The sequence below is a fragment of the Laetiporus sulphureus genome (assembly GCF_001632365.1).
Source record: "Laetiporus sulphureus 93-53 unplaced genomic scaffold LAESUscaffold_9, whole genome shotgun sequence".
NCBI classification, from domain to species: Eukaryota; Fungi; Basidiomycota; class Agaricomycetes; order Polyporales; family Laetiporaceae; genus Laetiporus; species Laetiporus sulphureus.
The window spans coordinates 597,148-621,192 of record NW_024468518.1 but is presented as its reverse complement, the minus strand read 5'-3'; the positions used below and the strand labels follow the sequence as shown (position 1 = coordinate 621,192).

The 24,045-nt window shown below is 50.5% G+C and overlaps 11 protein-coding genes across 11 annotated transcripts; 4 read left to right on the top strand and 7 right to left on the bottom strand.

Moving 5' to 3' along the window:
- Positions 1-1,769: 1,769 nt before the first annotated feature.
- On the bottom strand, positions 1,770-2,853 carry LAESUDRAFT_757189 (uncharacterized protein; the record flags this gene model as incomplete). The annotated part of the gene is made up of 4 exons (XM_040912270.1): positions 1,770-1,855; positions 1,909-2,132; positions 2,189-2,259; positions 2,359-2,853. 4 exons carry the CDS (start codon positions 2,851-2,853, stop codon positions 1,770-1,772), a joined length of 876 nt encoding a protein of 291 aa, XP_040766751.1.
- A 789-nt stretch (positions 2,854-3,642) lies between these two features.
- Positions 3,643-5,860, top strand: LAESUDRAFT_748615 (uncharacterized protein; the record flags this gene model as incomplete). The annotated part of the gene is made up of 3 exons (XM_040911526.1): positions 3,643-3,722; positions 3,781-3,796; positions 3,849-5,860. 3 exons carry the CDS (start codon positions 3,643-3,645, stop codon positions 5,418-5,420), a joined length of 1,668 nt encoding a protein of 555 aa, XP_040766750.1. The 3' UTR covers positions 5,421-5,860.
- A 282-nt stretch (positions 5,861-6,142) lies between these two features.
- LAESUDRAFT_696416 (vacuolar protein sorting-associated protein 35) lies at positions 6,143-9,938 on the bottom strand. The gene is made up of 11 exons (XM_040906269.1): positions 9,729-9,938; positions 9,550-9,646; positions 9,181-9,487; positions 8,833-9,124; positions 8,270-8,782; positions 8,074-8,219; positions 7,618-8,020; positions 7,442-7,561; positions 6,904-7,392; positions 6,696-6,845; positions 6,143-6,648 (listed from the first exon to the last, which is right to left on the bottom strand). Exons 1-11 carry the CDS (start codon positions 9,834-9,836, stop codon positions 6,370-6,372), a joined length of 2,904 nt encoding a protein of 967 aa, XP_040766749.1. The 5' UTR covers positions 9,837-9,938; the 3' UTR covers positions 6,143-6,369.
- A 623-nt stretch (positions 9,939-10,561) lies between these two features.
- On the top strand, positions 10,562-11,156 carry LAESUDRAFT_569400 (uncharacterized protein). The gene has a single exon (XM_040902994.1). It carries the CDS (start codon positions 10,658-10,660, stop codon positions 10,970-10,972), a length of 315 nt encoding a protein of 104 aa, XP_040766748.1. The 5' UTR covers positions 10,562-10,657; the 3' UTR covers positions 10,973-11,156.
- On the bottom strand, positions 10,986-11,356 carry LAESUDRAFT_723314 (uncharacterized protein). Its single transcript, XM_040908392.1, has one exon. It carries the CDS (start codon positions 11,269-11,271, stop codon positions 11,023-11,025), a length of 249 nt encoding a protein of 82 aa, XP_040766747.1. The 5' UTR covers positions 11,272-11,356; the 3' UTR covers positions 10,986-11,022.
- Positions 11,357-11,457: 101 nt separating this feature from the next.
- Positions 11,458-12,415, bottom strand: LAESUDRAFT_723313 (uncharacterized protein). Its single transcript, XM_040908391.1, has 2 exons — positions 11,760-12,415; positions 11,458-11,711 (listed from the first exon to the last, which is right to left on the bottom strand). The coding sequence occupies exons 1-2, from the start codon at positions 12,056-12,058 to the stop codon at positions 11,684-11,686; spliced, it is 327 nt and encodes a 108-aa protein (XP_040766746.1). The 5' UTR covers positions 12,059-12,415; the 3' UTR covers positions 11,458-11,683.
- A 654-nt stretch (positions 12,416-13,069) lies between these two features.
- On the bottom strand, positions 13,070-14,127 carry LAESUDRAFT_723311 (uncharacterized protein). Its single transcript, XM_040908390.1, has 4 exons — positions 14,004-14,127; positions 13,460-13,919; positions 13,320-13,401; positions 13,070-13,263 (listed from the first exon to the last, which is right to left on the bottom strand). The coding sequence occupies exons 2-3, from the start codon at positions 13,904-13,906 to the stop codon at positions 13,384-13,386; spliced, it is 465 nt and encodes a 154-aa protein (XP_040766745.1). The 5' UTR covers positions 13,907-13,919; positions 14,004-14,127; the 3' UTR covers positions 13,070-13,263; positions 13,320-13,383.
- Positions 14,128-14,474: 347 nt separating this feature from the next.
- Positions 14,475-15,823, top strand: LAESUDRAFT_757185 (alpha/beta-hydrolase; the record flags this gene model as incomplete). Its single annotated transcript, XM_040912269.1, has 7 exons — positions 14,475-14,628; positions 14,682-14,828; positions 14,879-14,981; positions 15,036-15,285; positions 15,339-15,535; positions 15,597-15,675; positions 15,740-15,823. The coding sequence occupies 7 exons, from the start codon at positions 14,475-14,477 to the stop codon at positions 15,821-15,823; spliced, it is 1,014 nt and encodes a 337-aa protein (XP_040766744.1).
- Positions 15,824-15,936: 113 nt separating this feature from the next.
- Positions 15,937-17,578, top strand: LAESUDRAFT_748613 (uncharacterized protein; the record flags this gene model as incomplete). Its single annotated transcript, XM_040911525.1, has 8 exons — positions 15,937-16,106; positions 16,165-16,268; positions 16,348-16,487; positions 16,585-16,669; positions 16,736-16,807; positions 16,968-17,088; positions 17,161-17,259; positions 17,444-17,578. The coding sequence occupies exons 2-8, from the start codon at positions 16,165-16,167 to the stop codon at positions 17,576-17,578; spliced, it is 756 nt and encodes a 251-aa protein (XP_040766743.1). The 5' UTR covers positions 15,937-16,106.
- Positions 17,579-17,886: 308 nt separating this feature from the next.
- LAESUDRAFT_569221 (uncharacterized protein) lies at positions 17,887-20,562 on the bottom strand. The gene is made up of 23 exons (XM_040902993.1): positions 20,537-20,562; positions 20,288-20,476; positions 19,933-20,013; positions 19,801-19,879; positions 19,735-19,748; positions 19,575-19,673; positions 19,502-19,511; positions 19,435-19,452; positions 19,347-19,372; positions 19,266-19,291; positions 19,179-19,210; positions 19,098-19,122; positions 19,026-19,037; positions 18,945-18,960; positions 18,844-18,883; positions 18,686-18,786; positions 18,565-18,624; positions 18,483-18,510; positions 18,367-18,424; positions 18,281-18,305; positions 18,121-18,226; positions 17,990-18,061; positions 17,887-17,935 (listed from the first exon to the last, which is right to left on the bottom strand). Exons 2-23 carry the CDS (start codon positions 20,326-20,328, stop codon positions 17,921-17,923), a joined length of 984 nt encoding a protein of 327 aa, XP_040766742.1. The 5' UTR covers positions 20,329-20,476; positions 20,537-20,562; the 3' UTR covers positions 17,887-17,920.
- Positions 20,563-21,359: 797 nt separating this feature from the next.
- On the bottom strand, positions 21,360-22,634 carry LAESUDRAFT_647839 (alpha/beta-hydrolase; the record flags this gene model as incomplete). The annotated part of the gene is made up of 7 exons (XM_040904075.1): positions 21,360-21,398; positions 21,458-21,536; positions 21,588-21,765; positions 21,806-22,083; positions 22,138-22,245; positions 22,289-22,433; positions 22,490-22,634. The coding sequence occupies 7 exons, from the start codon at positions 22,632-22,634 to the stop codon at positions 21,360-21,362; spliced, it is 972 nt and encodes a 323-aa protein (XP_040766741.1).
- Between the last annotated feature and the right edge of the window lie 1,411 nt (positions 22,635-24,045).

Here is a 24,045-nt window from a genome sequence, read left to right as displayed (position 1 = left end):
ACAAGAGCCCACCTGCCAGCCTTGAATTTATGAGCTAATGCAAAGCCCTCGCGACTAGTCGCTAAATGAATCACTCAAAAGTATAGAAACTGCTCACCACACTGATTAACAGCTGTTGTTGGAATGATGGGAATTCCTCTCAGTACCAAAACCCGCAGTAACAGAGCCCACTCCATGCACATGATGCTGTTGATCCCTGCAACCGTGTGGCGAAAGTCCACATTGCTTGTCATCCCCCTTGACGATGTCCGCGATGAGTAGCCATTCTATACGAGGAATACACGACCTGCGAAGAGCCTCAACTCGCGCCCTGATGAACTGTGAGGCGCTACCTGCAGCGCAATAGTCTCGTAAAGCATGATGATTGTCGACTGAAGGTGAAATGTGCGTGAGCGCCAGAATCACAACGTGTGTAGGAGCATCAACTCCCGCGTCAAGAATGCGGGAGGCGCCACCTCGCAACGTGTTATCTGGCAGACTCGCAGCGGCGTAAGAGCCTCAACTCCCGCGTCAGACGCGAGAGGCGCTACCTTGCTGCGTGATGTCTTGTATTCACGTGCGTAGTCGATTAACGATGCGAAATATCCTTGGGTGAGGGTGTTCTAAGCATTTGGAGGGTATGGACTTCATTCGATGATCTGATCCAATTTGCTAGTCCGCGGCTGACAATATCGGGTTCATGCAGGAAATGTGGCAAAGAGCTTCGACTCTCGAGTCACAATCGAGGCGAAAGGCGCTACCTTGCGGCGCAGCGTCCTGGCATAGTTCTGGAGCTGGAGCTAGCATCGGGTCATCCTAGAGGTGTATGAGAACAGCTAGATCTTGAAGTGCGTCGTTTGCTATCATATTCCACTTTGATGACTTCGACTTGCACATTGAAAACTAGCGACAGGCATAAGAGCCTCAACTTCCGCGTCATGTACGCGAGAGGCGCTACTTGCCAGGCAGTCTTGTTGTGGCAGATGAAGGTCAATCTAGTGAAAGTGCGTGCAAACCGATACTCGCAACTTGCGTAAGAGGTGCCACCTTGCGTGAAAATGTCTCAGTGATTAAGGCACGTCGACCGGTGATCTGGACTTTGACGATGAGGCGCATGAGGGAGGAATCGCGCTGGGGACCTCGCTCTTGATGGGATTGTGTGAAAGACACACAGCGCAGTGCTTCAAACACACAGGCCGGCAACAGTGACGTTATGGTCACATCAGCCTTGATGTAATCCTGCGGCAGGGGAGAAGGAGTTAGCAGCTTTATTATCAGGGTAGCACTGAGACACGCATACTTTTTGCACTAATCGGCTTAAGAGACCCTAGTGGGCATATATCGCAGGCGGGACATATGGTAGTTGCGAGGGTACATAGGCTTGCGTAGGCTGGTGGGACATCAATCGTCGTCGACGATAGAGGATTGATTTGCTGGCGCATGGCAGTACTGGATGTAACAACGGCGGCTTGAATTGCTGAAGAACGAACCGTGCGGCTGGCTTGAAGACGAGAAGTGTTATAATAAGGACAAAGACGACATTGAGGCGAAACGATGAGAAGATTGACGATATTTGGTCCAAACGATGGCTGGCAGGACTATTGTAGAAGCTGACGCATTCTTGAGTAGTATGTGCGAGTGCAATGGGAAAGGGTTGTCACGACAGTAAGACGAGAGCCAGCTTGGGAAGGCATCACGAGTGAGCGTTTCCTTGGCAAGAGGCCGACAGGCCAGAAGGAGGGAGCGTAGGCTGTATCTGTAGAGATGGCGCACGGCAATCACGTTGTTCCTTAGGCAATTGTCCTGGGCGAGTAGACGAGGAACCCCGCGGGGATGATGGCATCCGCAGCAGTGATGGAGACGCGCGCAGGGCTAACTACATCTCTGACTGTGATGGAGGGGGAAGCGGTGGTGGCTGCTAGTACTGACGTGGCAGAAAGTCATCCTCGGAAGGATCAAGCGGTGAAACAGGCGATTCGGAGCGCGAGAGGACGAGGGGGTCGATGTCGGGATCTTCGTGCTCAACCTCGTCGATGGCTTGTCGGAGGTTGTTGACGAGGTGTTTATGGGCAGAAAATAGAGGTGCAGGGATGGGTGCTCCGGGATTGACCTGGGGATTGCACTCGAGTTCCGCAATTTGATCAAGCAGCAAACTGGCAGGACCTCCAATCAGGCTACACGATCAAAGGGTGCATGTTAGAATACCCACGCTTGCTCTGATCTCCATTTTTCATTTTGTTCGTCTGAAGTCTTGAGCTCCATGAGGATCTCTTTGTATTTCTATAGCCAGCGCAGATCGCAAACGAGGTGAACATTCGTCAGTGAGACAATTTATCGAATGCAGATCCATTCACATGTTCGAGGGCGCGATTAACTCACTTCTTCGAGCTCAAAAATCTCTCGCTTGAGTCTCATGTACTTGTCTTGGACTTCCTCGGGATCCCTCGGTTTTGGTGGAGGATATTGCACGACCTGAAGAGACACTGCACGAAAGCGTCCAGGCGGTATTGACGGCGAGCGGGAGCACTCCGTCGGACTCGGTGTTCGTGCACGATAATAGACAGCAACTTGTCCCACCCGGGCTGAGCGTGATCCCAACATACGCCGCGCCCGGATTCCCATCACCACTGCCGCCACACCCAGACCCGCACCAATTAATATTGCGAGATGGAAATTTGACTCGTTTATGGAGGGCTCAGTTGTCGTTGGGGTTGGTGGAGCAGATGGAAGAGACATATGGCTTGTCTGCTTTACAGGGACTAGCCGTCCACGGAACCAAAAGAGAGGGTATCCGATGTGGAACTTGAGTGAAGGAAACGGCCTGCTACAGTCCCTCATCCATGCATCGGCGTTGTGCCATACCCAGTATGCCATGTTGCGGTCGTAGGCAGTAACTGTCCAGATATAGGGTGTGGGGGTTGCTCCCTAGATAGATGCATAAGCATAAGACATAAGGGTTTGGATGATACTATTTACTGGGGGGATGCTAGTCTGAAGGGGCGGGAGGCGTCGAATGCATTCAGCAGTATATAAAGCTTTTCGAGCAGCCTTCCAAGAGGCCCTCCAAGAAGCGTTGAAAGCGGATAATGCACCACTCAAGTCGGACACCATACTTCGTAATCCATGCAGTGCCATGGTTTCACATGCAACCCCTACTGAAACCCCTATTATCCTTTGAAGGAGATCCATTATCCCCATGCCTTTGTAGATGGAATGACAACTGCAGTGAAATTGTGAGGGAGAGAAAAGAGGCAGGATACTGCCACGAGGCAGCATACATGCTCACGGAGACAGCCGATCGTTTCTCGCGGTGGGCCACGCTATCACAGTTGAACATGTCAAAGCGGTCCTTTCGCCGACGAGCGAGATCCCCATTTACTTGATGGCGACCTCCAATGGCAACGCTAACATTAATGTTCATTACGCAGTTTGGCTCTTCAATTGCTCTCTCTTTCGTGCTTGACATCAAATGGTCGGAAGCAACTTTACCGCTGTCCGATCCTCACGCCATTGCATTAGCCGAGGATCAGGAATGCTCTGCTTGTCCAAGCTATCACGCAATCGATGAAGTCTCTGAGATCAGCGAATCTACAGCGCCCGAAGCGTCCCCAGCTATAAATATACAGTTCGGGAATCCCGCTCATTGATCAGCTTTCCCGACTTATGGGTATCACAGCACCCATGTTAGTTACGAGCTGTGCGGATGTTCTCCCACAGGGAACATGTGCATCTAGTCACACGAGGTGCGTGCAGCTCATACCTTGAAGCGTATCAAAAATTCATGTCAACGCGGAATTCCAGCACGCCCCTCCAATTTGTAAGTCATCATATTTATGTATGCTGATTGCTCAAGCAGCATTCATTCGCAGTCTCTGGGACATGACACAGTATTCAATCCTTCCAGCCCTATAAGACCAGTCGCAGGGATCGCTCAGATCAACCGTCTCCCGCCAGAGCTCCTCGGAGAGATTTTTACATGTCTACTTTCCTTCTTTTGTTCTTCTGCGTACGAAACGAAAGAACACACATGGCTATGCTTCTCGCAATCCATCCAAGTCTCATTAGCATTATCGCATGTCTGCCGCCATTGGCGAGCGGTGGCATTGACATTGCCGCAGCTCTGGTCCTCCATCTCAGCTGCCTCCCATCCGCTGGCAATTTTCATGCGCCTAGGACGCTCTCGGGATATCCCACTCGATCTTTGTACCCAGCTTCCGCCCGATCAGGCGATCTGGCATGCTCTGCATACCGATGGGTACCGCATCCGGTCCTTGTACGGCCACACGACGCGCATTGAAGACGACAACAGCGTCTTGAGCTGTTTGCAGTTCCCCGCGGAGCGGCTGGAAGTGCTCGTGCTCAAACTCTCCCATATAAACCCGTCCGTCCCGACCAAGGTCACACAGCCTGTGCTCTTCCAGGACCACGCGCCGCTCCTCAGGACATTGATTCTTCAGTCCGTGCCATGGCTTCCCGCAAATCGCTTCTCAACACTCACGTGCCTATCCATCACCCACCAATTCGTTGGGACCCTAGGAAGCCTCTTTGAGTTCCTCTCGGGCACTCCCAACCTGGAAGATCTTACCCTCGTTTACCTTCTCAGGCGCAGGGGCGCAGATGCCGACCTCCCAGTCGTGAACTTCCCGCGCCTTCGCCGTCTCACCATCGGTGACGTTCCCGCCGCATTCGCGTCGAACTTTCTCTCCTCGGCGCGCCTCCCCACATCCATGGCGCTGTACCTTTTCGACATCGAGCGCAGGCCCATCTCCGACCTCGCTTTCTTACGCTCCGAGTGGATGAGCGCTCTTCCTCTGCTCGCAGGGCTCACACGGCTGTCGCTCGCCATCACCGATGCGGATGGTATCATCGCATTCTCCGTCACTGCGGCAAGCTCTTCGTCTGCGTTCCGCGTCGATTGGCAGGTGGAGCCGTCGTTGGCCGTCGCTCAGCGGCGCAATGGATGGGTAGAGTCCCTCCTAAGCCTGCTTCCTGCGGCTTGTATTACGGAGCTCTGGATGGACCGCTGGCAGTTTCGCGACAACGATCTCGAACCACTGTTTCGTGGGCTTCCTTCGCTGAACAGCGTGGTCATAAATGACGCCTGTAACAACGTGGAGCCATGCGTCTTTCAATTGTTAGCGGCGCCTGTGGACGTATCACTTTCGCCACTATGTCCTCATCTTAGCACGATCCGGCTCATCGATCGGCCATCACATCCAGACGCCCTCGTATATACTTTAGAGTCTCGCAGGTTGCACGGCTACCCGGTCCAGCAGCTCCTGATTGGCACGCCTCTGAATACAAGCCAGCGAGCACTGTTGGAAATCCGGTCTCCACCCTCAATTAAGATATCGCGCGCAGGCGCTTCTCCCTCGATGACGCTTCCGGACATATGCTTCGCTGACAAGGGACACGTATACTGGCCCTGGTCAATCAGATGAGACGAAAACGCGCGAACGAAACCAAGCGCTAATCTTGCGCGGATACCGAGACACTAGCCAAAGGAAACTCTCGCAATGCCGATTTTTGATGCGATTTAACACTGAGAAACATTGAGGAGAACACCCTCCCCCAGGAATATGATCCTGGCACCGTATGCGTCCAGACTGTTGCGCGGATGCTCATACTGTGGCTCCGCCACCCTCTGCAGCAGATGAATTTGATGAAGAAGCGTAGCTAAGCATGGGTGACGGCAAAGTGCCTGTTCTAGACTGGAGGTGAAATTGCGCTGCAAGGACAGGCCGCCTACGATATCATGAGTCGTCGTGAGCCGTTGTCACATTGCTAGTTGTAATTGGAAGTTTCTCACTCATCAGCACAACTTGTATGATGTGGTTTCTTACGAGTAGAATGTCGTTGGTGAGAGCTTCCTGCACTGTGGCGAATGAGAACTGTCCTTCATCACGTTTGCAATGAGTCTTGTGGGTAGCCCTGGCTCGCTTGTGGAGCGGGATTCACTAAGGTCTGAACTTCAGCATCCGAACCTGATGGCGCTGGCCGCTTGGCTTGTCCCGCTGTAATCACCAGCGGCAACAGCGTTTCTGGCTGATCGTATCACGAATCACCTCATTTCATCATAAACCATGCATTAATGCGTGCGACACTCATCATGCTCATGACATGATTTGACGAGGGAGAATGAGATCTATGAGAGTCTGCACTTGAAAAGTCTCAAGAGAAGTTCAAGACCGTGATGGTGGAGGTCAAAGGCGAACCCAAATCAACCAACTTCAACTTAGAACACGATCGGGGCGCTGACACTCCACGTACGCGTCTCGTTGTTATTCAGGTAGCCTAAGAGTTACAGTAGAAATTCCAGAGATGCAGTTAAAACAGTATAAATAAAGAACAAGAGGAGTGTAGCACCCGCAGCAAGTCCGCAACCACCTACTACCGGGCAATCCCCATCTTCAGACACGCACCAATCACATCCACATCCTCCCACCGCGACGTGGCCGTCCCGTTCTCTGCAGCGGTTTCAGCTGCATTCTTCTTTGACTGGATGTACATGAGCGTGTTGCGGAAGTGTCGCGTAATCATATCCGGCGTTTGCACGCCTTCGAGCAAGCCAGGTGGTGCGCGCTGGGATGGGTGCACGTCTGGCGACGAGACGTTGTCGATCGACCCGGTAATGAGGTCGACAAGACCGTTAACAAACTTGGGCGTCACCTGGAAAGATATTCAATAAAAGTTCCCTTTCGTAGCAGACAACTCACTGCAGGTGAACCCCGGTCGAGATAATAGAGATACTGGTCGAGTGTATCGCAGTACAGCTGCACAGTGACAATCTCCTCGATAGCAGAGCTGGCAATGCGCAGCGCTTTTTGTAGGCACTCTAGCACACGCCTGCTATCTTGGTGCGGGTACTGTGATATTACGTATCATCAGACGAAAACTCACAGAGAAAAGACATGCATGACATACCGCTTTTGCAGTGTTGTCCAACCCGTCGATCTTCTCGTTCTGCGAGGCGTCCTTCTCGGGTTCCTTCACGGCAACAGCAGAGCTCTCCTCATCTGAAGGAATGTCCTGCCAGAACATATGACTGGCTAGGTTCACCGCTGCAGCCTGGTGCGGCTTCTTCAGCAGTCGCGCACCATGCAGCGCAGCTTTCGAGATGAGCGTGTCATAATTCTCCACGCTGAAGATCTTCGCGCCCTGCAGTGTACCGATGATCAATGTGATCGCTTGCAGTTGTGCCCGGCTCTCTGAGATGTTATCTTCGTATACTGACAGCGCCTGCACGTAAAAATCGTACGCTAGGTCTTCGAATCCGCATTCGTCGGATATCTGCGCCGCGAGCAAGTGCAGCCGGAGTGCTATTGATGGCGCCTCTACTTGCTGCGTGAGAAGGAAGATAAGCTGTCTTACGGACTTCATGATTGTGGACACTTTGCCCTGCCAGTCTTCCTCCTGTTCGGTCTGTGAGCCTCCCGCAACGTCTGAGAGAACATGCACGTACTAAGAGTTCTCGGTTTTTATATCGTCGGCAGAGCTTGATGGTAGCAGTGATGAGAGCAGGGTATGTGAAGCGCATGCGTTCACCACCTGTCTCAAAATGCCTGCGGGCCGTTTGCAAGAGCTATGTACAAACCAGCATCAGTAGGCTCACACATTGCAAAACGATCTTGTGCTCACCTCGTATTGCACGTCGAGCGACTCGGCTCTGAACAAATGCACCATACGCGCCATCCAACCTTGCTCCTCCGCCATCTCCGCCATCTCCTGGTAATATGGCCCTCTCCGCAGTTCCTTCCCGCCCTGTGATGCGCTTCCAGAGTCCGTTTGATCCCTTATGAGAACGTGACATAGTTCCAAAATGCCATTCACGTCCTCCGGCGTCTCGATGATCGTCTCGTTCTTCAGCACCGACGAGATCAACGCATGTGCGAGGGAGCGTCGCGTAGTGAACGATTGTTGTGCAAGGAGAGGCTGGTATTGTTGCAGCGCCAGAAGGGTCAAAACGGATTGGTAGGAGTTGATCGGGGCCGCGAGTAGGGATGCGAGATTGGCAATGGTTTGTGGAGAATGCAAGTCCGGGCTACACTCGGGCAATCAGGCTACAGTCTCTCACAACATCTCCACTCCACTCACCTGTCAGTGAAGTCTTTGATCTTGTCGTGAGCATACGCAAGTACCTGATCGACATATTCTAGTCGGTCTGGATAACAGCTAAGCGACAGATTGGTGAGAGACACCAGCAGCGCGGTGATGTCCTGTATTGACAAGTCGGGCCGCGCCTGGATAGACGGTCAACGCTCGGCATTCCTGCGTGAAGCTGCCCACACACCTTGATAAGCTCCACGATCTGCTGCCAGAATATCTCGAACAGCTTCACGTCCTCAGGCACGCCTCGGAACTTGCGCACGTGCGACTCTGGCTGTTCCTTCTCCTTGCCCTTCTCCGAGGGGCTCCTCTCGCCGTCCGTCTCCTCCGTACCATGCACTGTCGTCGACGTATCGTCGACCTCCTTCTCCTGGGTTGCGCTCAAAACAGAGGTCTCTGGTACAGAGCCCCACTCGGTATCGACAGCAGTGGTAGATTCCACAGATGGAGTCGCATGCCCGTTCTGTCGCAGCTTGGCCTTCTGTATTTTGACCTTCTCTGCAAGTCGTCTCGCTGCAGCCTCTTCTTCCCGTTTTGTCTCCTCCGGATCCTCGTTCTCCGCTTCCCGAGCAGCATAGGCGGCAAGGCGGTCGATCAGTGCAATGACGATCTGCTTAATATTCACCTTGGGGTGCAGCTGAGCGGTAGCGGAGAGGAACGGGCCCAAGGTGTGGAGGTGAAACTCATCTGTGAACACCTGTGCAATACGTTAGACCATGCTATAGTGGGAACGTTGGGTATGCGTACTTGAATTACGACTTCCATGAGGTATTCCTGGGCGATCACATCCTTGCAACTGACCACCTGCTGCAGAATGCTCGGTAGGATGATATGCTGGTACATATCGAGATCGACGCCGTCCAATTGGCTCAGGCGGACGAGATTGGTGCCAACGAGAATACGCAGCTCCTTGCGCTCCATCTCGCGTTTCTCGCGGTCTCGCGAATGGCCCTGGTGCTGTAGCCGCACCCATAGCTTGTTCATCTCGATGAAGTTGGTGAGCACGAAGGTTATCGAATCCTGTAGGTTACCGCCCGGGCTGCAGAGAACCAGACTCAATCACGACAAATTTTCAGACGCATGACGGGTACGCACCCTGGGTCGTTACCCACAGGAAGGTGATCTCTCGTCTGTCCGCTGAGGTAGTGCCGCAGGAATAGCCCTCTGATAGGATGCAGAACTCCGCGCGACATCTCCATCATGTCCTTCATAATCTCCTTTACGGGCGCGTCAGGAATGGACATGTAGACTGAGCCGACGGTGATCATGAGATAGAGGCGAGGCACAATATTTCCGGCGTATTGCACGAGTTCGTAGAGGTCGGCTAGATGATGTCTGCCTTGGGTATGAGCATCGTAGAGATAGTTGGATAAGTGACGAAGAGCATCGAATACAGCCATGTCTTCATGACATGAGGTAGAATAAGTATGCCGTTTATGTGGAATAACTTGCAGAGAGGCTTACATAGCTCATAGTACTGCTTTGGCGAGAGAGAGGATGTGCGCAGCTCGGCTAGCATCAGACTCGCACTCTTGAGCGCGTCCATGAGTTGGTCCTGTTCCTATAACCCAGAACTTGGATAAGACAACCTCCATAGTCGGATCCAAGGCAGAAGAGAAGAGCGTGGGCCGGCACGCACTCACCAGATGTCTCTTCATCTGTTGAGTCTGGATCTTGACAGTGCTAAGTGCCTCGCTTAGCAGCTTGCCCTCCTCAACCACCATACCTGGAGCAGTAGGTGTCGTTGACATGGTGCAGTCTCCCGCGCGCTGGTCGATAATAGAAGGAGGAAAACTCGCACAGCAATACCTGCCGCAATGATACGGAGAACTGTGAAGGAGGGTTAGGTCACGAACTTAGCGCAGCGCGGCTATCACCTTCCCGCATGCGTTGCCTCAATTTGGCATCCTGCTCTCTGCTCTCCGACAACGTTGAACGTGAACGCGTGAACACTCGAAGCCAGTTCACAACCATCGTAGATCGGCAAAGTTTCTCTATTTAACCTCTTTCTACGCAAGCTGAAAGCAAAGAGGCTGCATCTGCTCGCGGCAATTGCAGATCTCTCCGAATCGCTGTGGATTAACTCGGTCACATCAACCACCCATGTCTTCAAGCCTGGATTCCTGAGCGACTTGAATCAAGATTGTCACGATTAGCCTTCTGGTTCTTGGCTTTACAATCGATCCTCTGGTACTCTTGGACGCGGAGAGCACGCGGAATACATGATGCAAATCGCAGAAGACTATGAACGATGCCCTCACGGGCTCTGTTATCCTCGGCTCTTTGCTTCGTTCATTCACGATGCCGCCACCTAGCCAACACCATGATTTTTTTATATAGCGTTTTGCGTCTCTGCGGTTGACTCGGGGCGTTGGCTTCATCAGGAAATTGAACAGACGATTCCTCTGTCGAACATGGTCCTGCGATTCAATCGTGACGTGACGAATGATTGTGGCCTCCGCGGATGAGCACCTTGAGTACCAAATTGCAGGACTGACTACACTTTGGGAACATCATTTGATTTTTCACTTCTTATAGAATTCACCACGTTCTGTGAAGTGCGTCGTGCAAGATGCGACAAGGCCTCTTGCAACCCATTCCACTTCTATTACACACTATATGCCGTGCTTTTAGTAACATCTCATGTCGTCGAAAAAAAAAACGTTCGCCTGGAAACGGACATGAACGTCCAGTCAGTAATCCAGGCGCCACAACGTTTCTTCCATCCTCCACCCTCTGCTGCGTGCATCACATTGGAATCCGGCGTCATAGCTCGCTAGGGTCACACACCTGCTCCAGCTTGACCCGAACCCTCATCGTTGAACTCCAGACTCGGCTCCCTGTGCAATGTCATAAAATCCCGCGTCGGGAGAGGGGCCGTACGTGAATTGTTTGTCAATTCTGCAGGAGGCTCTGTAGCGGATCTTTTGCCGGTTCTTACTGGGACAAGATAGAAGGATAAGCCCGTCGCTTCGGGGAACTATGGTGCAAGTAGACGCGAATCAGAACGACGTCGCACCACGTATATGCAAGGCTCACCACGCTGGCAAAACTGTAATAAGCGGCGCTCCTTGCGAACAGAGTCACGACTGTCGGAATCACAATAACAGTGTATACGAGTGCGGATTCGAGGATGAGCCGCTTGACTCTCATCAGATCCGTCCGACCACTGGCGATCGCATCCATAGTAAGTGAACGAGATGTTTCTCTTGTGACGCTACAGATCCTGTACAAGACGAGACCTGCGATAGATAGATGATGCATCAATGCCCCTCTATCGTGCGAACGTTTTTGATTCACCAACCCATACTTATCACTGTGACGCCGAGCGTACACAGTAATGATCCCTGGAGGAAGGGCCAGGCGCGTAGCGCATTCAAAGAAGTCACTTCACCAATGTCCTTGGTCGAGGACATATAAACGATGCTGAGGACGACACAGGGGACTTTAGCGAACCACAGAGCAGCAGCTACTGTTATAACAGTCCATGCACGATCGTAGACGATCCAACAGCGGTATATCTACCATGAAGGCAGGAAGAAATGAAGATAGGACGAGAAATCTGGAGAACATTGTCATACCAGAACGCCATCGGATATCATAGCTGTGAGGAATCTCGAACAATGCTGTACGATGATGAGCAATGATCTCTGCAGAATTCAAGGTCTCCTCACCCTGAGAATGTAGAGCCAGCCAAGTATCCGCTGTGATCGCACACTTCGGGGCAAGCCGGAAGAGCGGAGGTATCCGTTATTGCGACGAAACAGAGACTGAACATGACATCAACAGTTGCGAGTACAAATAGGATTATAGCGATCAGCAGGAAGAGCCTTCTGATAGGAGCGCGAGGATAGCGGAGTTTTTGCATCATTATGCGAACACACATAGTGAACACCGCCGTGTCGATGCCATAGATGACACTCTGGATGAAGAGGGCGATGCACTCTCCCTGCATGATGTGGAGATGGACCATTTTGAGAGTTGAACCGGGCAGAGAGGGAAAAACTGGAAATTTGGTTGTACGTAACGCCAAGAGCGGCGTACTTATGACTCTTTGCGCTGTACCGCTTTCAACCGAAGCCTTATGCTGCGAGACACTCCTGGTGCTATGTCATGGAGCATCTGAAAACATTTCGGGGATGCCTGACACGACGTCCGATGGCAGGCTGCTATGATCCGATTACTCACATGGAATGCACGGCCACTGGATGACCATTCAAATTCTTGTTTGTGAGTTCTACGTCGATGACCAGGAGACGACATGGGCTCAGAGCACTTACCACGCCCTCGCCACATCGACAACACTTCTAGAAAGCAAACAAAAAGAAATCTAGGATAAGATTGCAAGGGGAAGCCTCGTGCTTAGAGGATTAGTGTAGAAGGTGTCCAAGACGGGCGCGCCTTGATAGCGACTGCGTTGGCCCGAACCTGAGCATCATCGATCATCCTTCGTTGACATGGACACTGACACAAGTGCTTAGCGAATAACCGGATGAGCAATGACATAACCTGGGAACTGTGGCGGGCCACCTCCGCCAGCGAACCAAGCATCGGGTTGAGAGTTCTTGTAGTAGGAAGGTGACCGGCGTTGGCAACTTGCATGGCAAGACGTTCCGAGCTACGCGGACTGAAAACAACATAAAACATAATGATCATTACGGAGTGGGGCTGGAGAGCAGCGTTCGGCCCGAAGTCGCTAATGCTGCATCGCTGCTCACGACTTTCCTCGTCGATGAACGACTGGATGCGAGCAATTGCGACCGCCGACGAGCAAGTCAGCAGCCAAATGCATCACCAATGCTTTATGGGCAAGCAGGCATATCAACTTGTAAGGGGGGGCCTGCATTTCATGATCGTCATCCCATGACATTCCGGAGTCGATCTCATACGCGACACCTCCACTCTAACCGTTAGCGATCGATAAAGTCATAGAATTTAACCACGCTCACTTATCAGCATAATGCCATGCGTGACGACTGCGGGCAGTGCTTTCAGGTTACAGCGCAGAATATGCATCGATAGGATCATTAGATTGGACCAATGTCGGATCTTACCTGCGCTGAATGCCGTAGAGTGGCTGAGGCCGAGTGAATCGGTACCACATAACACCAAACCATATAAAATCACGCTTTGCATTCTAGAGAGAGGCACAAATGTCGAGATGCATCTGATAGAAACCTGGTTGCCATTTACTGAGCAATGAATGATCTGGAGAGTAGCGCAACAGCACATACAATTGAGCGTCCTTGCCCGAGCGATATACCGCCGTATGACAATGAAAAATTGCCTTCGATGTGGCTATGACCCGGCGTTTGACTGTTCAATTTACCAGAGGTCAGCAGTGCAAAGTTGAGCAAGTCACAGCATCTCCGACCTTTTCGCCTCTTGACTCACTTCTGACCACAGCCGCTGTGACACACGCACAACCGAGTGCGACAAGAGCCACTGCTTGTACGTTAGGGCGGAACATGCCATGCTGCAAATCATGCAAAGTCATGTAGTACCTCCACGTGCCCATAACCATGGTCAGCACGCCTGTGCCGACGAGCGTCCCTGCGAGCTGTCGTCCATGCTTGACTAACTGCTCCTGTGCAGTCTGGGCTTCCGGGGAGACAGGCGCTAGTTGCGTCTGCATATCAGCGCGGAGCCTTTCGAAACGTTCCACGCCAATGCCTAGTGCGATGAGGCCAAGAGAGGTCCGCGTCCAGGCGAGGTAGGTGCGCTCATTGGCAAGATGGTCTCGAGCGGTGGAGCCTTTGTTCTGCACACGCTCGTACCCACGAAAGACCAGACGGAACAGTCGGGAAACGCCTTGTTTCATCAGTGTGAAGACCCTGCGCAGGTCAAAACCGCAAGGAGATAAATTGAAAAGGTCAGCATGTGAACCGAGACAACTATATAAAGAGAGAGACACTGACCACCCAGTGGCACCTTCAGAGCTCTCGGAAATATTACCGCCTGTGACGGTCGATGGAAAATGCTGGTCATAGACTACGGTGCGGCATCTACGACGCAAATATTAGCGAGAACAATTCGGAATACACATTGGCAGTGTCGTCGGCGATGCGCACATGGAGTTATCTCCTTTGGCTAGGGCACGTGGCCACCATGTACTACTACATCCACAGTCAGCGCTTCCTCCTCCAGCGAATGCAACAGTTCGCGCTCATCAACTCCTTGCGTTTCATCTCTGTAATCTAGGCTACATGACACATCCCTCGCGACGTCCGAAGCGGATGAAGAAATGCAGTCTTTTAACTGCGTTAGCCGCGGTTTGATCTGCAACAGCAGTCGCTGCTGATCGGCGCATCATGGCAAGACTAATTCATATCCAACTGTCTATAAAAGCTGTCGTCAGGCACCCCTTTCCATCTCCTGCGAATAACGCGATGTCTTTCTTCACCAGCACCACCACCACCACTGAAATCCTGTCCTATCCAAGCGCTGCATGGCCTGGACTTAAGCTGGTCGCGAATAGATATGCATCTCCTGTACCAGCAGCTGCTGGGATGACTTTGTTGTTCACCCATTGCATTGGAGCTCGTACGTGTACCGCATTGCTAAGCCTATCTCCAGGATTTACATCATACGAGTAGATAAGGAACTCTGGGAGCCCGTTATTGCACAGCTTTTCAAGAATAAAGACACCGCTCCGCTCATTCGGGAGGCATGGTCGATTGACTGGCAGAGCCATGGCGACGCCGCTGTCGTTAACGAGCATCTGCTGAAGTCGAGAGGCGTCTGTCAGTACACTTTGTGCTACCGGAAATGTCCGTCTCTCATTTTCATGCAGCTGCATTGGAATATGCGAACGGTGTAGTCGCTTTACTATCGTCTCATCACTTGCAAGGCCACAGTATTTTGGGAATCGGCCACTCTGCTGGTGCCACCGCTATGTTAGTTTATGAGTTACCTTGTAGTCTATACTCGGTCTGATGTTTTGTGTCCAGCCTGCTCTCTACGTTGGCCTTTCCTCAGGACAAGTCACCCTACCGAGGCATCGTCCTTACCGAGCCTGCCATAACTACCCGGGAAGAGTTCGAGCAGCATCGCGAGGGGCGCACTGCCACCCTCGCTGCTGTGTTCAAAGCGGTCGACGAAAGACGTGACATGTGGCGTGACCGCACTGAAGCGCTGCAGCACTTCAAGAAACGCCTCCCATTCAGGACGTGGGATCCACGAATTTTGCAACTCTTCATGGTAAGCTCTGACTGGCGTACTCTGGTGCTGGAGTAGGCTGACACGTGGCGCAGCGACATGGTCTGAGAGATGTCGTCGCCAGAGAGAACGGTGAGATTGTAGCTCGAGTGGCACTCAAGTGCACCAAGCTACAGGAAAAGAAGGGCTACGACGACGACACCGAGCCTCACTTCGCCGCAGCGGAGAGACTTCAAACTCTCAACCAGTCCATCCAAGTGCATTGCATCTTCGGCGAACGAAGCGATCTTATGTGAGTATCCGACCGCTTGTATCATTAGTCACTGCGTATTCTGAACGATTGATCATGACAGTCCTTGGCATACGAATGAATCTATGCTGCAGCTGCGCAAAATGGCCTCGGTACAGTTTGTCGAATGCGCAGGGCATTTTGTGCGTTGTGATATACGCCATACCAATATGCTCATTGACATTGACTCTTTACTGTCTAAACCAGGTATTACAGGAGAATCCTGATGGCGTAGCGTTGAGCATTGCGTACATCCTTCATGATATGTCCATGTCGAGAGGAAAGCTTTAAGCTTTGATCTGAGAATGATATTCATACTATGCCATCAAAGCTTAGGAAACACTCACGATCCGCTCAGCCAACGACCCAAACCATCTGCCAAAACCCGAGGAAGTTCGAGGTAGCGGAAGTTCTCATTGACAGGTGGGATGGATGTTGCCACGCGGGTGGGGACATAGTCTAGCGGGCGTCTCTTCACAATCAACATCTCATGATATTAAGGGGCTGTTTCTGCATCATTCACCGGATTTGATCATCATGGAGCTGAAGGTCCGCATGTTTCATCTTCGCATTGGTGATTGTTTTTACCGTGAACTTTGCATTCATGGAAGCCAAACTGATGTTCTGCTCAGATGGCCGCCTTGTTGACCATTCATTATAGTCCTCTCGGTTGTCTGATATTTCACTCCGCGGGCGCATCTGTACAAGAACCCCTTCCCCCTGTTTCACATGCCCAGTGCGTCACACAAATCTGCTCAAGATGAACTTGCAACCGTCGTTTACGTTAGCAATGTTTCTTCTCATTACGTATGCAGCTTTCCGCGCCTACCATGCCAGACATCCACGTCTTCCTCCAAGTCCCAGAGGCAGATTTTTCTTGCGCTTCATGGGCCACGGCAAGATAACCCAAAGTCAGCCCATGGGAGTTTTTTAAGCAAATTTTCAAAGACGTACGGTGAGCATTATAATAACCAACCTGCTACCGTTCCCTTCGAGAAAGGTCTTCAGGAGGCGTGTCCAGCGTCCGTGCACTCGGCATGATGTGGTCATAGTGAATTCTTTCGAGACCGCTTACGCTCTGCTCAAGACGCGGTCCAACAAGTATGCATACAAACCTCGGCGTAGGATGGCCGAACTGTAAGAATGAAGACACTCGGTAGCATTATATTCATGATCTGACACATCTTCTCGCTGACAGCACAGATTTGACTGCCTTTCTTCCATTCATGGACCGAGGGCCTCGCTTTGCGAATATTCAGAAGCTGTTCAGACAAGGTCCGAGTCCGACAGCTTTGGAACACTACACATTCGAGAGAACCATACGCAGACACTCGAACGCCCAAGACAGTTAAGCGCCAAATCGACGACCGCCCCTCTTGTAATTTTTGGACTTTTCACTCATCGGAAACAGCTCATTGGATATATTTCTCCTTAGGCCTTTTGGCCACATCGTCAAGCGTGATGATGACGATGAACTAAGCCCGGCGAAGCAACTGTGCAGTTTGCTTCAGACGTCATTGGTGAATGTTACAGCATCCAGGATCGCCTGCCTCTTCGTGAGTCGCCCTATTGATTGGCGGTAGTATCCATTGTGAGTTCTTATTCTCGTAGTAAGCTTGTTGCCGCAGTGGATGCCAGGCATTAAAATGCTCCGTCTCGCAGAACAATGGCATGAGCGCTTCTATACGATCGCGGATATGACTGCGGACTCCGCCCGCGCAGAAACCGTGAGCATGCAATTGTAACATTAATATGAACGTAGTGCAATTACACTTTTATCGCCTATATGGAACGACTGTCTGCCTGTACGAAGGCTGATTCATGAGCCCATGCAGGAGCCTTCAAGGTGGTTGTTACTGTTGTCATTCCCCAATTGTCTTGAGTCTTCACACATGTTGAAATATTCAAAAGTTCGCTAGGGTTCATGCAACTGTAATTGGCGTGTTTCCTGGGTCAGAGCAACGTGTCGACATGTCCACAATTCTGCAGGTGAAGAATGCTACCGTTTTGCTCATCTTACATGCACCCATGAAATATAAACTATAGGCTGTATAGATAATACAGAAAGTTGCACTTATTTCTGAAGGCAGAAACGTCTTGCTTCCCATGCCGTGGAAGGTTGGAACAGGCTGAACTTTCGTGTCTTCAATCGCAACAACGTAACAGAGCGCTACACTTTCCAGAGCTTTTCTGATGCCTTTCATCGAGTGCAAAATGGTGTTTTCTTTCTGAGCGAGTACATGCATGCTCGATATATATTGTCCGATCTCGCTTATTGCATAACATACTGCGGTAGATCATCCGGGAACGCAGGTACATGAAATCATCACGAGGCCAACAGAGCAGGCTGAAAATAATGCAACACCAAGACATTACTATGCTCGTCACCTACACGGAAAAGCCCTGAAACAGCCAGTCAAAATCGTGATAGCCATGACAAAGGGAGAGAGACAACACCTCCGTGAAGTTGCTCTTGATGATAGGCGTATTTGGAATGAATTGAATCTCGGCGTGAGATTGCGCAACGTACTATAAAGAAGCCGTCTTTGTCAAGCGCAACACACTGCATTTCTAAAAAGTATGTTCACCTCCTTGTCACTCATAGATCGTGCATGCTCAAGTGGCCGGAGCGGAATAAGACGGATGGTAGGGGTATCAAGAACCGCGACACGGAGTTTGTCTCTCGCATTGAGCCTGTAAACGGCAAAAATTGAAAGATCACATATAGAGAACATCAGGATAGCGTACGTAGCTAATGTTGAATTAACATAGGCTTTTATAGAGTGCGGAAATCAGCAGCTTCTGATGACAGCATGAGACGGTGGATACCTCACATTTACTAATCATGAAGTATGTTATGCAGTCCCAGTAGGTATTGGCCAATACTTCCGACTGTGGGATAGGTTAATTTCAGCGAATGTTCAGGATATCTAAGTTGCCATATACTGACTAGGATGATTGTGCAGAGAGCCAGTACGCTGTAGCCAGCATGATATTAGCAGAAGGTCTTGGTTACGGACGTCAAGCCCTACGTTGTGATCAAGCCCGTGTTGACAGTATATACTATGAGAATGTCGATTAGCTTGTCGGTTCTGAACCAATCGCCCTCGGAATGTGAGTGAGCGAAATAGGAGGCCGAATGTTAAAACTCACCTTCGAAGTCCCGAGCGGCTTCGCTGGAGATAAAAGCATAATGATGTCGTTATCAAAGTATCTGCGGCTATGCTGCATGCCAGAGAAGCGGTCGACGCCCACTGTGCGCATAACAATAAGCCACTCTGCCACATATATCTGGAGAGCGTTGTGCTTACTGTTATGCCCGCAATTGTGGAGGCAAGCTTAGTTTTTTGGCTAGGAATTACACGAGAAATTGATGAGTTCAAGCACAAGATAAGTCAGTAAAGGTATTTACCCTGTTACAACGTAGTCTGTGAATCACGCGCAGCCAATCAATGTCTGCCAGTCAACAGTCATGGTCTGTTTGGAGACTCACAAATCCCTAATACTCACGGATGTTAGGCATCGTAAGCTTTTATTACAGGGAGACAATGCGGAGGTAACTCACTGAATTGAGTGACTGTCAAAAGGACCTTTCGAAGTGACACATCAGCCGCGCATCATTCACGAAAGCATTCGCGAAGCATACCACCGGAACGGTAACAGCCCAATTCCGGCTTACTGAACGAGGCGATAAGTTGCACGATGGCCATGAAAGCAGGGGTGTAAATCTTACATCGATAGACACGCGATGCAAAGAAGCTGGAAACACAGAATTAGAGTGGCGAAATATTATTTTGAGAACTGTTACACTCACCACTGAACAAACAGTCCAATCGAGACCTGTAGATGCACTGCATGACGAGATTTCTCATTATAGAGGCTGCAACCGACATGCCACTCACGGTAATGGCGACCTCAGTCTAATCGGATTGTGAGCCGCTGTAATGACATAAATTGCATATTACCTACCGCAAGGCTCCTGAAGTGAGAGGGCCATCAAAGACTTGAATTCGATCAATAGAAACGAGGAACTTGTACGTACCACGGAACTATGGACAGTGCTGAGGCATCGGCGTAATGTTCAACCAAATACCACCAGTTTGAGTGTACAACAGTCATAAGCTGTAAAGTATCCAAGATTCTGATTGTAGATTGGCTTGAAATATACTTCCGGATTGTTTGCTAACCGAGCATGTACTTACCCGATAACGGCGACCTGACACTTCATTCGTCAGGTTGCGGTACACGACGTATTGTTAGTGACTCACAAATGTCTTCAACCACAATTTATCGCTCCAATAACGGTCGTAGTACTGGTACATTTGGAGGAGAGTGACACCAAAGAAGCTGAACGATTATTTCAGACATCGATTTTAAGAGCTAGTAGCGTATCGGCTCACATAGCACTAAACACTAGAGAGATGAGAATGGCTCCAAGAGTCGGCTTGACTTCAGACGCTAGAGACTGATCCATCTTGCATCTGCCACCGTCAGCGAGAGACTCGTAAGTAACAAGTCCAAGGGATGAAGACTATGGTGAGACGAAAGCACACTGAGTAGATGGCCTTAGCAGCTTATGGACTTTATGCGGCTACCGCAGATGACGCGGCTCCAGAACTGTCGTGTAATTGGAAGGGTTTCTGATATTCGCAGCCGCAATTAGTTGATGGAGACGCAATTATATTCATCACGGCTTCCTACCGCGAAGCCCGACGTGCATCATAATCAAGATGCATACGAGTTTTTTCTGCTTACCTATATCTGATACTGCACGGGACATAATCAGTTGCGAACATTCGATTTGTGCGGCGATTATCAACGGACTCGTGTTGGATTCACTGGAAGATTTGGCCAAGTACTTCCGCTGGTGCAGATGCCGCCGGTCTCAAGGCGTATGATTGAGCGCTACTGCAGGATTCCGGTTGGTAAGGATCCGACCATATACTATCGCGGGTTGGATACCTCCGATATCAACAAATTGTTCACACAGGCGGTTTGACTAACCTTTCTGACCCCGAAGTCTAGCTTCAAAGTCGGATACTCCAAACTTGCCCAACCGCACAATGATGTGATGTTTATCGGGTGGATGTTCTGTATCGTCGCAGAACGGTTGTATCAAATGAACAACGCTGTCAGCCCACTTATGATTTCCCAGGATGCAAATTTCATTTTTCGAAAGTGAGCCCTTTGGGAGAACGAAGTATCCAAAATCAAACTATCTCAGAGACTAGGGTTGCGAAATAATGTTACGTACTATATAGCAGAACTCCCCTGATGTCCAGTCTAGTGCGCCCGATCGCCACGAGTGTTTCATATCAAAGGAACATGCGACAGATGGCACACTGCATGATGATGAAAGTTAATCGCTGCCTTGCGTTCCAAACGTCATTCGAGTTTCGCGATACTAGTCGCCTCGTGGACAGACGATCGAGGCAATTTTTTCAGCTTCCGCAGGCTTCGGATATCGTTTACATGATACACAATACGAGAATGGCAGCAAGCGTCGGAAGCCTCCTTGCATGTTTTGATAGAACTCGCGTAGCGCCCTTATTTGCAGATGTTTTACGCCAGCAATATTGGTGCTAGATGGGCGACTTAGAAGTGACTCATGATAATAACTTCATAAAAATCATTGGTGCAATACGCTCCGAAATGGACTGGCTCGCATTAAACTGCAAACGCAACGCACGGCGACGCTGCCAGTGAAGCAGCTTATAGGTACACAATGCAAAACGCTGAGTATATGGACGAGGAACAGAGATGGGGTGAACATCGAACGATGATCACAGTTTCGCAGAAGACGGTGTTGTCACGCGTGGGGCCTGTGCTATACATACAGCGACCCATCTGGGTTATCTTGTAGTACCTATATAATGAATATCAGTGGTATGCGCGTCGGGATTATGAATCGACAGTAAGACACACGAAATGGCCTGCACGTTTGACGAATTGGATCGACGCCATCTTGCGCACCTCCAGAATTGAGTCATGAGCATGCCTCGGGCTATCCTCTGCAGTCAGTCATTGCAACGCTAATGTCGACGTTTGCACGTACACTATATCGGTTCTTTCACCAAAAATGCAATGAACAGGAAATGATGCATCGAGTGTGCTTAGCCTGTTTACGGCTGTGAAGTGAGGTTCATTGTCTTCGAAACTCTTCTTCTCCTGTATCTTGGTGCACTTCAGTGTGACTTTGCCGATGATGCGGCCTTCATTCTCGTCGACCATATCTCTCAGACCAAATTGTTATCGGAGATTGAATGAAAACACACGAGATTTTAGCCATAAGGCTGCTTACCGCAAAGAGCGATAGGATTCTCGGATCCCAATTCTTATAGGGAATGCGCTTCTTGAAATGCTGTATAGCTTCGTTGCGGTCTTGCCATATGTCGCGTCTCGAGTCGATGGCCTTCTGCGTAGCATCAAGAGAGGCAACGCGCCCTTCGCGGTACTGCTCGTATTCGGCCCGCGTAGACAAAGCCGGCTCAACGAGAGTTATAGATTTGTATGCTATCTTCTCAACGGAAACACCTAGAGTGGACAACAATCTGTAGCACACTGATCAGCCTATGATGCGAAATATATAATGGTACGAAGTTCACATGGCAGTGGCCCCCGCCGAGTGTCCTATGCCGATGACTTGGTGGCCCTGAAGGTGCTCCGAAGCTAGCAAGGCTCGCAGGCCGGTACCGTACTCGGTGACGGCTGTGCTTTAATCAGCCCATGTAATGTGGGGCTATTGGGCAGTCTCACAGAGGCCCGACTTCAGTAGCTTGTTCATTAAAAACAGCAGCCTCTCCGTGACTCTGCCAGTCAACTGACCACGCCTCCCGAATCACTGAGGCTATGTCGCTTGATTTGAACAGATGCTCGATGACAGGCTCCCATAGTTCCTTGTCTGGTCAGCGAACGCATGAAACCAGCACACTTAGACAAATAGCGGGCATCACGTACGCGCTCCGGTGCAGTGAGTGAAGAGCAAAGTGAGACCATCTCTGGCGGATATCGCAGGAACGTAACGGTTCCCGACCAGCTTCAGCCCCGCGGGGGTAGCAGTGGTGTAAGGAAGTATAATGGTGTGTTTGCTCAGGGAAGACATCCTGCTAGCATGCAGGTCAGAAGAAAATGAGTTTTGTAGCCACTGTGAATATCCCATTCTCTTTTACCGCACCACACCAGGTGGCTGTGATATCTGAGTTCAAATATTCCTGTGAGACATACGGCTGGAATCAGCGAATACGTATATCCACTCATGGCTCTCGCAGTTGGTTGGAACGCGTGCAGTTGGTTGGACCTCGTGCTTAGCCGCAAGGAAAAACAAATTCGGTAAGGAACTTCACCTCATCTCCGAGCCAAACTGTATCATGTCTGTCTGACGGAATCCGCGTGTTTTCTGATCTAACCCAGCGTAGTATTTGGCGCGAGAAGTGGTAATTGCGCGTGTAAGTTTTACCGTCATCGCGTCTCCACTATCATAGATAGAGCGTTTTGTGTACTCTGCATGCCCCAGTCTCAACGTTGTCATAAGCCCAGCATGTCGTGATGTTAGCCAATATTGTAGTTGGTGCTCACGCAGCTCGAACGACTTGGTGGCTGAGATAGCGTGAGACATTTCAGACGGCGATTGCCGGTAAACACATTCCACGATAATTATTCTTTCGCCCGGGCCATTAATTGCGGACTACTAGTCTGCAGCATCCTAATGTTTCATCTGGTTTCATCAAATGATACTCATCCCCACTCATCCGGACTTCGGTTTGTACTCGAATCATGCCCTACACTGTTAAAGCTATACATTGGTGCCGGGGATGCTAGGAGCTCTGCGGCCATGTAGCGGTATAGCACATTTTCTCAGACGGTGCCATTTTTTGCCTTTCTGTCCTCTCCGAGTCATCAGTGCTTAGCGACCTGAATTCATGTCACACCAGCCGGTGCCAAGGCTTCGTGGCATACTCTCCGGTACAGCATTTTATTAGCATGTGATCGAAGCCGTGATATCAACTGCCATTTAAAATATTCTGGCGGAGGGGAACACACATTCTGAACGTATATAATTATCGCGACTCTAGTGATAGGCATGTTCAGGTTGAACTTTTCACACTCAGCAGGCAGATGTCTCGCTCGCCGTCGGCCATCTAGTAAGCTCGGTGCATCATTTTCAAACAGAACGGACGGTAGCCCCACTGACACGACCTAACAAAGTTGTGCCAGTTCCACCGCAAACTCAGCAAAACTCAGCGTAGTATCAGCTCCTTTGATGCATTGAACTCGCTGCGCTCTCGCGTTGCGTGCATGCGTTCAATCCACATGCTGTGAGCATTGAGCACGTTCATTCAGTTTTTCATCATCCGCTAATATGCATCCCACTGGGCTCTCCGGCATCCAAATCCCGGGTTAGACAAGATTGCATCAAAATGGATGTTCGTTTCGCAACGTTCATCAAGCATGATGCATCACGTATCAAGGGTCTTATCAGCTGTAGCGCGCACGAATTGGGCGACCCAGAAGAA

Bases quoted from the DNA above. Each gene is read 5' to 3' on its own strand.
- LAESUDRAFT_723311 (XM_040908390.1), bottom strand. From the start codon at position 13,906: ATGAAACAAGGCGTTTCCCGACTGTTCCGTCTGGTCTTTCGTGGGTAC.
- LAESUDRAFT_723313 (XM_040908391.1), bottom strand. From the start codon at position 12,058: ATGGTCCATCTCCACATCATGCAGGGAGAGTGCATCGCCCTCTTCATC. The intron at 11,712-11,759 runs GTGAGGAGACCT...ATCATCGTACAG, and splicing joins GCTGGCTCTACATTCTCAGG to CATTGTTCGAGATTCCTCAC.
- LAESUDRAFT_569221 (XM_040902993.1), bottom strand. From the start codon at position 20,328: ATGTTCGCAACTGATTATGTCCCGTGCAGTATCAGATATAG. The intron at 19,880-19,932 runs GTGAGCCGATAC...ATAATCGTTCAG, and splicing joins TCTCTAGTGTTTAGTGCTAT to CTTCTTTGGTGTCACTCTCC. The intron at 18,625-18,685 runs GTGAGTTTTAAC...CGATTGGTTCAG, and splicing joins AGCCGCTCGGGACTTCGAAG to AACCGACAAGCTAATCGACA.
- LAESUDRAFT_569400 (XM_040902994.1), top strand. From the start codon at position 10,658: ATGCGACAAGGCCTCTTGCAACCCATTCCACTTCTATTACACACTATA.
- LAESUDRAFT_696416 (XM_040906269.1), bottom strand. From the start codon at position 9,836: ATGTCAACGACACCTACTGCTCCAGGTATGGTGGTTGAGGAGGGCAAG. The intron at 7,393-7,441 runs GTACGTGCATGT...CAGACCGAACAG, and splicing joins ATAAAAACCGAGAACTCTTA to GAGGAAGACTGGCAGGGCAA. The intron at 6,649-6,695 runs GTGAGTTGTCTG...ATATCTTTCCAG, and splicing joins TCGACCGGGGTTCACCTGCA to GTGACGCCCAAGTTTGTTAA.
- LAESUDRAFT_723314 (XM_040908392.1), bottom strand. From the start codon at position 11,271: ATGGATGCGATCGCCAGTGGTCGGACGGATCTGATGAGAGTCAAGCGG.